This window comes from Zootoca vivipara, chromosome 6, assembly GCF_965207765.1.
Source record: "Zootoca vivipara chromosome 6, rZooViv2.hap1.1, whole genome shotgun sequence".
Taxonomy (NCBI): domain Eukaryota; kingdom Metazoa; phylum Chordata; class Lepidosauria; order Squamata; family Lacertidae; genus Zootoca; species Zootoca vivipara.
In genome coordinates this window covers 2,875,733-2,888,993 of record NC_142589.1, presented here as the reverse complement: position 1 = coordinate 2,888,993, position 13,261 = coordinate 2,875,733, and the positions used below count along the sequence as shown (strand labels likewise).

At 46.3% G+C, this 13,261-nt stretch overlaps 1 protein-coding gene across 5 annotated transcripts in view; it reads right to left on the bottom strand.

Moving 5' to 3' along the window:
- Nucleotides 1–13,261, bottom strand: part of KCNIP3 (potassium voltage-gated channel interacting protein 3) — a 120,920-nt gene that overhangs the window by 3,070 nt on the left and 104,589 nt on the right. For 4 of the 5 annotated variants that reach the window (XM_088671429.1, XM_035120095.3, XM_060276415.2 and 1 more), the window contains 6 exons: nt 10,136–10,260; nt 7,951–8,020; nt 6,273–6,343; nt 4,093–4,200; nt 2,814–2,918; nt 1,077–1,139 (listed from right to left, as the gene is read on the bottom strand). In XM_088671429.1, coding sequence (XP_088527555.1) covers nt 1,077–1,139; nt 2,814–2,918; nt 4,093–4,200; nt 6,273–6,343; nt 7,951–8,020; nt 10,136–10,260 — 542 coding nt within the window. The remainder of the gene's footprint in view (nt 1–1,076; nt 1,140–2,813; nt 2,919–4,092; nt 4,201–6,272; nt 6,344–7,950; nt 8,021–10,135; nt 10,261–13,261) is intronic. The other variant, XM_088671428.1, reaches the window with a different exon arrangement.

Here is a 13,261-nt window from a genome sequence, read left to right as displayed (position 1 = left end):
TGCTCAATGCCACTCTGCAGGATTCATTGCTATGACCTTATCGGTCACCCTCTCCCATCTGTGGAAGAACTATACAATTCCCATTGACTTAAAAAAGCAAACAATATTTCACAAGATTCATCTCATCCTGGATATAGTCTTATTGCACCGCTGCCTTCGGGCAAGATATTACAGAACAATAAAATCAAGAATGAATAGATTAAAAAACAGTTTCTATCCAAGAGCTATAACCATCTTAAATGCTGTAACTAAATAATATGATCTTGGGGAGCTGTGATGGGTGTGTGTGTGTGTGTGTGTGTGTGTGTGTGTGTGTGGCTGTAATTGTGTTTTTGTTTTGTTTTTTATGGGATGGCATTCAATTTCGTTGTACTATGTACAATGACAATAAAGTATCTATCTATCTTAGCATCTTCAATCAGTCTCTGATGGGGATGGGTACTTCTGCTTGTCTCTGCAGCAGGTCTGACCAGATGGCTCAATAATTTTCAGTGCAAAGAGGCAGCAGAATCAGAGGAGGCTGCTTGCTACATCTCTGCTTGTCACTGATCTGGGCTTATATCCACAAACCAGGAGGCAAATCCAGATCAGTGACTCATGCAGTGGGCAAGCCTTACACAAAGAGGGAAAACGTGTCCCTCCGATCTTAATTCTGCAATAATTTGGAAACTCTGTGATAATGGAAGATCATGGAGTTATAGTGGAATCCTCAACAAGCAGGATGGCTGAATTTCCTGCAGTGGGCATGCATGAGCCATGGGCAGTGCCTATTGGATGGTGTCCATGACAACTATACAAACTAGCACAACTGCTACATTTCCGCTGACTTTTTGCATCAGTTTTGAATTGCCAACACCTCCAAATTTAATTTTTTTTTTAAAAAAAGAAGTGTTCCCAATGATTTCAGATTTTCATCCTCAGCTTGAAAGCGGGTATTTATTGGACCTCTTAAACAGAAAAGCTTTAAACCTTTTAAATACATAAATAAAATGACACCACCCCCCACTCCTTTTAAAAGGGGCACCAGGCTGTTGGTCTCTTGCTACAGGATTCTGTGGGGCTATTCTTGAGCTCACCTTCTGACACGTCTCTAGGAACTCCTCAATAGTGACCACGCCATCCTGATTTTTGTCCATTTTCTGAAATGCAAAATGCGCTCTGTGAGTAGCAGGCACCTGACCCAGATATGCAGAGCCCAGACTCCCCACCCTTCTCCACCCCCAGAGTGTGCAAGCCTGCCCAAGATGCCTGCTGTGCCCCACTGAACAGTCAACTGAGAGGTTCCCTTTGCCCTTTCCTGCAGCTTGTGCTTCTCCTTCCATTTGCAATCTGAATCAGCATTTGCGTTAAGCCCCAATGTGCTCCGATGGACAGTGCTAAAACTTTCATAAAACTACAGCCTCAGTAAACGGCATCCACCACCCTCAGCTAGACACGCAGCAGCTGAGGCTAGTTTTGATTTACCAGAATGAACATGAAGCAGAGACTTGGGAATTCCTTAAGCAAGAACCTGGGGCCTCCACCAGTTATTTATTTATTTATCTGCAGATTTATAAACCACAAAAAGTTACCAAAGAAATGTACAACAAAACAAGATACAAAAGATAACAAACTCAGTAAAACAAAAACAATAAAACCATTTCTAAAACTGTATGTTTACTACTCCATAAAATGACAGGGAAAGCCTTCTTAAACAAAAACAGTCTTCAACAAATGTCAGAAGGCTTGGTGCTTGGCTAATTTCAGCTGGGCACTAATTCCAGAAGGCTGGAGCTGCAACACTAAAAACCTGGGGGTTGTAGCCAACACAAAAGTTCCTTTGTGCAAGGAAACCTGCTTGCGCAATGAACTCTTTCTTTCTTCCCTCTACTTACTTGTCGCCCAGTCTGTCCCAGAGGGTTGTGGGAACCCCCAAGCAGATTGGGGGGCATGTAGGGGAAGGAAAGGAGGGCAAGCTTCATTGTACAAAGGCAAGTCCTAGTGCTTTTTTTCTAGAAAAATACCATAAAGTTGTTACAAGTTACAGGTAGGTGGCCGTGTTGGTCTGACGTAGTCGAAACAAAAAAATATTAAAAAATTCCTTCCAGTAGCACCTTAGAGACCAACTAAGTTTGTCATAGGTATGAGCTTTTGTGTGCATGCACACTTCTTCAGATACCAAGTTGTTACAAGTGTCACACTTTTTAACTAAAAAAAGAGAGGTGCGGGTACTCTGTACCCTTGGGGGGAAAGCACTGGATGCAACCCTCAGGGTGTTATCCAATTAATGCCGCCTGTCACTGCAAGGATTTCTGCTTGTGCAACTGAACGTTCCTTCCTTTCCTCTCTTTACAGCCCCCTAAATCTGTTCCAGGCATTCCCCAACTCCCCAGAGCACATCTAAAGGTGTGTGGCAGGGATGCTCCATTGAGCAAGCAGAAACCCTTGTGCTGACAGGACATGTTAGTCAGATACTGCCCTCCGTCTCTGGCATGCACAGCTCTGGGGCATGCAATACCCCAACTGAGGACTGCAATTGTCAGGCAGGAATATCTGGAGTGAGACTGTTGCCCCTCAGTATTAGCCAACATGGGCCATGGCCACGGATGATGGGAGTCGTGGTCCAGATACACCTAGAAGGAAAGTGCACAGTGGGCACTTGCGGAGAACTGCACCATCCTGCCATGGACTTCTGTGTCTACACAATAGCTTCAGGCACCTGTAACTTCTGTTTCCCCCTGATTTCACCTTGCCTGCTCCTTTTCAGCGCCTCCCAGCTGCTTTCTTTGCTAATCAAGGACTTACCTGCTTCCCCACACCCCGAATCCCCTTACCTGGAAGAACTTCTCCACGTGCTCAAAGGGAGCATCTTCCCGCAAGATTGGGTAGGTGTAGCGGCCCATCATGTCATAGATGGACTTCATTATTGCCAACATCTCCTGGCAGAGAAGGACAGCAAAGCTTTCAGAGCAGTCGAGAGGCTGGATGAAGCCAGCTTTCACCCCACTCCTTTTCTATCTTTAGTGGACTCTTTAGTTTGACTCTGCTCAAAGGCACGAAGCTTAAGAGTCATGTAAAGGATTTTTGTACTTCTTACTTAATCAGCCCTATCTTCCAGCCAGGGGAAGAGGCTGTAGCTCAGTGGCTAGAGCATCTAACTTGCATGCAAAAGGCCCCAGATTTAATGCCCAGCATCTCCAAGTAGGGCTGGGAAAGACTCCTCCCTCGAGTCACCCTGCCAAATAGTGTACACTTTACTGAGCTAGATGGACTCAATGGTCTGACGTGAGATAAGGCAGCTTCCTATTTAAATCAGCCCTTTCTTCAAACCGCAAGGACTGTGGTGCAGTAGGAGAGTATGTGTTTTGCATGCAGAAGGTCCCAGTCAGAGCCGTCTTTCCTATTGGGCTTACTGGCATGTTGCGCCAGGGCGCTGGCCTCTCAGGGGCACCCCAGCGAGTGGGGGAGCTGCGCGGCTTTGCTGGCGGCCTCCCCTTTCCCTGCACACCTGCCAGCTGTGCCCCATCAACCATATGACTGGCGGGCGTGCAGCTTCCTTCCCAAGCCTCCGCAGGAGGAGAGCGATCCCTGCAGAGGCTTGGAAAAACGTCGACAACTCGACAACTCTGGGAAATGGTGGGTGGGGTGGAGGCGCCGGAGGGATCTTTGTACCACGGCGCCGGATATGCTTAAGACAGCCCTGGTCCCAGTATCCATCTGGATACCTTGACCTGATGAAATATAGAGCTGTGCAAACAAATCAGGATGAATGCTCAATAAACAGGTGTCATTTGAATGAGCCCAGAGCTAAACCCCGAAGAACAGGGACTGTAAAAAATTCATACTACTAAGAAGGACAGTTTTAACAAACCATCCCCAAAGTCATGGGGTGGGACAACACAGGACACCGCTTTACCAGGGACAGAGAAGGTTTATGCTGTAAGTAAGGACAGTAGAGACATTTTAAAAGGTAGCCTCAAGGATGCCAGAGCACAAGTTCTCTCTCTCTCTCTCTCTCTCTCTCTCTCTCTCTCTCTCTCTCTCTCTCTCTCTCTCTCTCTCTCTCACACACACACACACACACACACACACACACACACACACAAAACTCACCTCCTTGGTGATATAGCCATCCTTGTTGATGTCATAAAGGTTGAATGCCCAGTTGAGCTTCTCATGCACTGTCCCACGCAACAAGATCGAGAGGCCAATGACAAAATCCTGCAAGAGAGGAAGGGGCAGAGCAATTGGGTATCCCATGGTGCAGCTCCCACAAAAAGAGCACACCTTCCCTCCACTCTCAAGCAGCCACTTTCAGCCAAATGAAACATAACAGTAATAACACCGGAGCATAGGAAGCTGCCTTATGCAGATTCAGGCCTTTGGTCCAGCTAGCTGCCCAGTGTTTTCTAGGGACGGCTCCAAGAGGTTTTTCATATGCCCTGCCACTTTCCCCAGGAAAACCTGCTGTTTATCACTGAATCAGAAGAAGCGTCAATCCACAGGAAACTCAAATGACATTCAGGTTTCCCGGGGAAAGCAGTGGGGGAAATGTAAAACCTCTGGGACCCATGCCTAGACAGCACAGAACAAACAGGAGTGTGGACAGGCCCTACAAGTGGCTCCCCAGGGATTCAGACAGGGAGTCTCTCCCAATCCTACCTGGAGATGCTGGGGACTGAACCTGGGACCTTCTGCATGCAGGACAATTTAATTTAATTGTACACAGGTTGTACAATGACAATAAAGGTATTAGTATTAGGACAGATGCTCTACAACTGAGCTACAGCCTTTCCATGTAGTGCCTTTGTAACATGTGTACTGTGTATAATCTGCAAAGTCTCAGTGGTGCTCCTAGGACCTCCCTGACGAGGCTAGAACTGTCCCTGCTTCTCTGAAATTTGCCACGCCTGTGAATTCCCTTAAGGCCAATTAAGGCTTTTCTACTGCAGATTCAAGAGCGGTTTTTATGTTGACACCTTCCAACTCTGTGTTGCATCCAATGATATTCATACTTAGAGTAGACCTATTGGAGCAATGTACACAACTAATAGTTGTTAACTATAAGTTGTTGCTGTTGGCATCTGTCTGTCTCAAGAGACAATGGTGTGCGCCTCCATCTAACCGCTGTGTTGGGGTGCAAGCCTGGGCAGCATGTAGGGAGGTCCTGGCCAGCCAAGACACACACACACACCCCGGCCTCGCTGATGTGGTCCAAAGGAAAGCAGAGCAAGATATTTGGCACCAGCTTTGCTGCATGAGTTGCTGGAAGTTGCCATCCAACTGTTGTAGGGACTCTACTCCGGATTTGTGTAGGATTTACTCCTTAGCCTTTTCTTCTCTTGAAGATACCCCACAAGGCAATGAAGGTTTAGGACCAGAGTTTTCCTTCTCCTAAAGGGCTACCTTAAGGCATCTTGCTCAAGCCCCTCTGCTGCAAAATTGGGAGTTGGCACTGGCAAAGGGGCAAGGGACCCAGGTGGCACTGTGGGTTAAACCACAGAATCTAGGGCTTGCTGATCAGAAGGTCGGCGGTTCGAATCCCTGCAACGGGGTGAGCTCCCGTTGCTCGGTCCCAGCTCCTGCCAACCTAGCAGTTCGAAAGCACATCAAAGTGCAAGTAGATAAATAGGGACCACTCCGGCGGGAAGGTAAACGGCGTTTCCATGTGCTGCTCTGGTTCGCCAGAAGCAGCTTTGTCATGCTGGCCACATGACCCGGAAGCTGTCTGCAGACAAACGCTGGCTCCCTCGGCATATAGAGCGAGATGAGCGCTGCAACCCCAGAGTCGGACATGACTGGACCTGATGGTCAGGGGCCCCTTCACCTTCACTGGCAAAGGGAGCATGCAGGGGATATACAGACCACAGAGCAGGGGGGACCAACAGAATGCTCCCATGTGCCTGTATGCACTACGGTGCCTATGAAAGGTTTCATCCATTCTGAACAGAGGAGAGGTGCAACAAGCTTCTCTTTATCAACATGTGCAGCAATAGATGATGTGGGTGCCATTCTCCCATTGATGGGGCAGCTGGTGTGCCGGGGGGGAGGGGCGTCCCCTCACCATTTTGTGGCCCTGCCTCTTTTTATGAGGCAGGGTTTGGCAGGGTTTTGTATCCAATCCAAAACCTCTTTGAACAAGGTGGTGTTTAGCAAAAGAATTGCTGGCGTGTAGATCGCGGGAGAGGCCTTCCCCACCTGTCCCATCGCGTCCAACCGATTTTACCTCCCAAATGGTTCACCAAGGTCTGCCTAGAGCCACAACCCAAGGAACAGAGAGAAGAGCCCTTTACCTCAAAGCGGATGGCTCCATTCCGGTCCACATCAAAGGCATTGAACAGGAAATGCGCGTACATGGTGGCATCTGCAAAGGGAACAGCAGAAGCAGGTGGGCTACAAGGGCTTGTGGAGTCTTGCTTATTCATTCTCCCTATGAAGCAGGAACACAGGAAGGTGCTGGATACTGCCAGGCTGGTTGGTTCATTTAGCTCAGCATGGTGGGAGCCCTCCAGACTTGCTCGACTCCAACTCCCATAATCCTTGATGATGGTTAAGGATGATGGGAGCTGTAGTCAAGCAACTCGCTGGCTGGGCTTGATGGGAGCCAGAGTCCAGCGACATCTAGGGGGCCAGAGATCTTCCTCAATCCTAGTCAGTACTGACTGGCAGGGGCTCTTCAGGGCTTCAGGAAGATAGTCTTTCCCAGCCCAGCCTGGGGATTGAACCCGGCCTCTTCTGCATGCAAACATGTGTTCTAGCACTGAGTGACGACCCTTCCCTGGCTCACACACCTTAGCAACAGGAAAGGACCTGCTTCACAGCAACATCTTTCTATTGTGCAAGATGGAATAGCACATGTGAAGGGACCACATTATTTGCCCGGCCACCACACAGGTTCCTGGAACAATGTCCCCATGTTGCTGAGGCCATTTATCCATTCATGTCCTGCATTTATTTTGAGGACTCAAGATGACATCCATGGGATTTTTTTTTATAATCACATTTTTATCATCACAGCAATCCTGAGGTTAAGCTGGGACGAACTCAGAGGCTGTGAAAACGAATGAAGGATTAACATCAGATTGATTTATGGGAATCACCTGAACTAATTAAGAAAGCAGTGCAAATGTGAGATGTTGGCAATCCTCCGACCTCAGAGCATGGGAAGTCAAAGAAAGATATATGATTTGGCTTAATATTTGGACTGTTTGATTATTTTTTAATTCGGAATGTCTTTAATGTGACCTTTATTGGATTGTTAAATTGGGAAACTTAAAAAATATTATTAAAAAATGATATAGGCACAATTGCATCCATGTTTCAAATTAAACTGGTTTAATTATCATGCCCTTGCTCAGAAAGACCCTGAAACAGTAGTTCTGAGAGAAGGCTGGGGATAGCATACAAATAATTCTGTTCATCTTCATCAAATTACAATTACTCAAACTTTATATACAAATCTGTGTCCTATAATTTTGGTGATACATTTCTGCTTTTGTTTTACAATGCTTAAGTGGCCACCTTAGTTAGGGAGCTAAGAACGCTGACAATTTCTAGCACTCATATAGCCACCCCCTAATAAAACTACAGTTCCCAGAATTCTCTGGGGGAATTAAACTGGATTGATGGTTATGCAAGTTCTTAGTTACCTGGGCATTTTTTACCATAGGAATCCACCCACACCCTTGCCATGTTCACCTGCCTTCACCAGCCAATATAGGCAGCAATACATATTTGGATGTATAATGTAGCAGACTTTGCCAACCTGGTAGGCTGATGGGAGTTGTAGTCCATAACACCTGGAGCGCACCAGGCTGGCAGAGGCATAGCAATAAGAAGTTGGCTAGGCATTCTTGCTTTTGCATGGACCGCCATTCTGGGGGAAAGCTTTGTGGCAGCATCACTCTCACAGGGGGCTCAGCGCCTTAACTCAAATAGCAGCTGAAATGAAGACATCAGTCTCAGACTCACCTCCCTGCGGGAAGAACTGAGCATAGATCAGTTTGAAGGTCTCTTCATCCACCAAGCCGCTGGGGCACTCCTATCAATGCAAGTCAAAAGGAAGTTACCCTCTGGAGGGTCACCCACTGGCCATTTGGAAACAAGCAAAGCCTCACTCTGGTCCCATGTGCACTTCCACCCCAACCCTCACTTTCTGTTATGGCCCAACATCTGACCCAAAACAAAAATCACAAGACCATCCTTAACCAAATTAGGTTGCCCCACATTTGCATAATTGCAATCCTGATAGATTGTTGAGGGCTCACGACACACACCATAACTAAACACACATTGCTACCTTCTCTACTGTGAACAACAGGAGGCTTCAGCAAGGGGTGTGTCCCTGTGTGAGTGCCATAAAAAACCCTGTGGGCACCACACTGGTGATTCCAGGTCTTCCGTAAGTCATGTGCACTCACACCAGGAAGCTGAGTGGGGTTAAGAACATAAGGCGAGCCTGCTGGATCACACCCAAAGTGGCCCATCTAGTCCAGCATCCTGTTTGTAAGGCCAACCAGGTGCCGGTGGGAATCCTTGGAGCAGGACATAAGCACATGAGCACTCTACCCACAGATGAGTCCCAGCGCCTGGGATTCAGAACCAACTGTGGAGGTAGGGCATAGCCATCATGGTCAGCAGCACTGATGATGATGCATACCCCCCTGTACCCGCAGGTCTCAGGGTGGTTACAACTTACAATCACAATATAAAACCCACAACACATAATCAAGACAAAAACAACTCAACAACTCCACCCCCCCCCCTGTATTAAAAGGGCATTGGATGTGAATGAGCAAAATGCCTGGTTAAAGAGGAATGTTTTTGCCTGGGGCCTAAAGGTGTATAATGAAGGCGCCAGGTGAACCTCCCAGGGGAGAGCATTCCACAGACAGGGAGCCACTGCAGAAAAGGCCTCTTCTCGTGTTGCCACCCTCTGGACCTCTCTTGGAGAAGGGCCTCAGATTATCTCCTTGAGGCATTGCATTCCTGAGCCATTTAATAGCCTTATCCTCCTTGTTTTCGTCTAATCTTCTTTGAAGCCATCTACCGTAAGTTGGTGGTCATCACTGTTTCCTGTGGGAGTGAGTTCCATAGTTTAACTATGAGCAACTAAGTTATAGGATCTGACTGCCGAGGTGAAGGGAAACTGGGAGTTTTGTTTTTTACTTGGGGTACAAGAAGGCCTTGCAGTCAAATTCAAATGTCATGAAACCAGAGGAAGTGGAACGTCAAACTTTCTCCATTAAGCAATATTTAAAAAGTTGTAACATGAAAGTCTGTCTAGAAAATAAAGGCTGTTGATTCATTTGTCAATTCTGAGATGGATCCCAGTGAAAATGGAATAATATGCGCTGGCAGAGAAACAATTAACTTAGTATTTCGATGATGCCTGAGAGCCAAGTATTACAGGAAACAGTGATTAAAGATACATGGAACAGAATGCAGGGTGGTTTCTTGAAAGGCACTTCATGCTGAAGCCAAATGACGAGGCTTCTTGGGCAGATCTACTCAATAATCCAAGTCTCTGCCAGAGCTCCCTGTCTTTCCTCAGGGAGAGCTCCACAGGGAGAGAAAATCACATCTTTAACTGGTTTAGGTCCATTGGGTAGATTTGTTCTTCTTATGCCTGGATATTGGAGGAATAGGGGAACCTGTAGCCTTCCAGATATTGTTGAGCTCCTATCATTGCTGGCCACCTGTCATGCTGGCTGATGGCAGATGTAGTCCTACCACCCCTGTAGTGTGCAGGTAAGGTTAGCAACTCCTAGTACAGGGAACTTGATTCTCCCATCCCTGCCAGAAAGAACACTTAAGAACTTTAAAACTAAGAACCAGTGCCTGAGTTTCCTTTCCCCCCTTCTCCCTCCTAATCCCTTTTCCTTTTGTGCTGCATCTTTTAAATTGTAAGCAGAGACTGCCTTGATTATGAATCTTTGTAAACTGCTTTAGGAGCTCCTTTTCATCCAAAGAGTGGGGTAAAAATACTTATCCAAACAAGATGGCACAAAAACACTGGGGCTCTTCAGTGGCCCACCCTGATAGAAAAATCTGATCTCCTGAAAAGATGCTCTGAGATTTCCCACGGCTTGGGGAAGTCTGGAGTTCAGGAAATGCCTGGGTGGGTGCAAGAAGCCAGTGGAAGCTTCCCACTCACGTTCTTGAAGCCTCTATAGAGGGATTGCAGTTCCTTCTTGGTGAACTTGGTCAGAGCCTGAAGCTGGTCCAGCCCTTCTGGCTGATGCCGGATGGTCGAGAGCTCGAGCTCGCTGTCGCTGCTGTCTGCAAAGAGAAGAGGGGCAAACTGACCAGTCAATAAGAATGCCTGCTCAAATAAGCATCAATCAAACCACTTACTGATTGAGACAATGCTTTAGCGAAGTAAAATATCCTATGAAGGAGAGAATGTCCATATGCAGGTCATCTTCACAGCATCAGAGACGCCCCCGATGGTCTGTCTGGGCGTTCTTGCCTTCATGGGATACCTAAGGACCAAACTACACATTTGTCCACTCTGGAAAAATGCATGTAGCGCTAAAGAGTGGATTTTCCCTGGGAAAGGAATGGGCAAGGGGGAAACTGTTTGGACCATTCATAGAAATTGCGGGTCAATTGGAAAACCCCTCAGACCAGTGCTTTCTAGGCATGAGAGAAGCAGAAGTGTGGACAAGCCCTTGCTATGTTGATGATAGCTCTTTTGGACTACAGGTCCCAAAGTGTTCTTTGTCAAAATAGGGAGCTGGGTTTTCACAACAGCTGACCCTGCAAAATGTGTCTTTGAAATCTTTGAAGCTGAAGCATAAGATTTTGTTTTTTGGAGGAGAGGAAAGCATTCAGTTTTACCTCTTTACTTACCCCTGAAACATGCTTTCTAACCTTTCAGTTGGATCTGAAATAATGTATAAGAACAGGTGTGCTGAGTTCCACCCAACATAGGGGGGGGGCGTCGTGCTCGCATGACATCACACATGCTGCACACTGCAAGGCCCAGCGAGGTCCCTCACGAGGCAAGCCACCATGAGGTCCAGCTCCTCAAGATTGGGGTGGGTGGGTCCTCAGCCGTGTCCCAAAAGACGGGGGGGGGGGGTGGCCTGAAGACAACTCTTGCTCTATGGGTTTGGCGTCTATGTATGAAAACAAGCCTCCTCCCACAAACACCTCATGCACAAAAATATATCAAATACTTTTGTGGACAATTTGCAAGTCAAATCTCATGAAGTCTTAGGAAACAATAAAAAACTTTTTCATCCTGAATATTTTAGGAGAAATGTGTAGTATTATGGGTGTGCACTTGGTTTCCATAATCTCAAACTTAAGTGGGTTGCTTTGGGGATACTTGGGTCTTTCCTGAAACAAAGCAGGAATTCTCTGAATAATCCCTAACAGAATTTGGTTCTTTATTTTTTTAAAATATATTTTTATTAAGGGTTTTCTTGGTTTACACAGATAAGTGCAATGTCTCTCTTAGCATTTTTACAAATCAGTTTCATTTGTTGAGACATTGGTGAGGAGAGGGGAAGGAAAGTAGATGGGGGGAGGGTTGGGGGTGGGGTGACAATGTTTCTATTTTGCTTAATAAGTGTGTGGGGTTTGTGTCAGCGTCGCGTGTGTAGGTTCTCTGTTGTTCACTTGTTTTCCTTTGATGGTAAGAGATGTTGGGGTTGGCCTAGGATATGGTTGTTCCTTTGTGGTTAGCTGTGGTGGTCTTTGTTTTGTGTGTGAGTGGGGTGGGTGAGTGTTTTGGGTCATGTTAACCATATTGATTCGTATGCTGTGAATTTGGTTCTTTATGAAGCTTCAGAGCCAATTTGGAGAGCTGGAGGGACACAGACACCCAAGTTCTTCATATAAGAAAGACATCAAGATGGATGGAGGGAGAGGAGGAAGTGTAGTTTTGTGATTGACAGCTTTAGCTTCCAAACAATGCCCTCAATTTTCACGTCCCACCCTGCACCTATTTGAAATTTGACAGGCTTCCTCCACTTAGCTAATGTTGTCTATCTCTGGAAATTTCATCCACTTCTGTCAAAAGGTTATACAGTGATTGGCTCAGCCAGTGATTAGCTATTCAGGGTTGAAGTGAGATGTCTGTACACCAATCTGTCAGTATATGCACAGGCAAGCCCTTTGGATCAGAGCCAACATATCAAAAAAATGTGACCCCCCCAATAGAATACTATGAGCACCACTGGTTAAACTGACTCAGCCAGTCAGATCTTTGCATTCTGACCCTACAAACTTCTAAAGAGTCATTTCCATAGCTGCCAAGTTTTCCCTTTTCTCGCGAGGAAGCCTATTCAGCATAAGGGAAAATCCCTTTAAAAAAGGGATAACTTGGCAGCTATGGTCATTTCTGGCAAAAGTCATTTTACCCAAGCATGCAAATGACTACAAGAAGTTCATCAAGCATTTAAAAATAGTCATAATGGGAAAGGGATATATTATGGGAGTTATGTGTCTCTGTTGTTTAATTTGAGCCGGGGTGGGGGCACATGCTTAACTATCCTCGTCTTACTAGGCACCAGGGAATTGGGGAATGTGAGTTGGAGGGGATTGGCTCTGTGAACACGGCGGCGGCAGCTGCTGCTGTCACATGGCCTCAAGGAGTTTTCAAACTGACTCATAGTAAGTCTTTCCATTAAATCAAGGTTAAAACAGCTCATTTTCCTAAGTGTAACTAATGGAAAGCAAAAACAGTTTTACCTGCAGAATCTATCTCACTCTCTTTTATTAGCAGATCAATTTTATTAGCAAACCCAGGCATGGGGGGGGGGCAGTTCAGGGAGGTGGAGTGGGCAGGGTTTACCTTCAAGAAAAAGAGATGCCAGGGATTCAGGTAAGTCAAGGAACTTGACCCTCTGACCTGGAAACTGTTCACTCTGTCATGAGATAAATGTACTCCGCTCATGCTCAAGGCCCATTCACACTTGGTCCACTACTCACTATGCTCTACAATTGAAAACTAATGCCAGGGAGAGGTTGAGGTACAACTTAAGTCCTGGTTCAGAGATGGTAATTATTTTAAAAATCAGCAAAAGGAGGGAATAGAGGGCATTAAGGTCCTGGGTCTGTCTGTGGTGACATACAACCTTGTTTTCGGGGCAATAATAATAATAATTTATTTTTTATACCCCGCCCATCTGGCCGGGTCTCCCCAGCCATTCTGGGCAGCTTCCAACAGAAGAATAAAACACAATAATCTATCAAACATTAAAAGCCTCCCTGAACAGGGCTGCCTTCAGATGTCTTCTAAAAGTCTGGTAGTTGTTTTCTTTTTTGACAT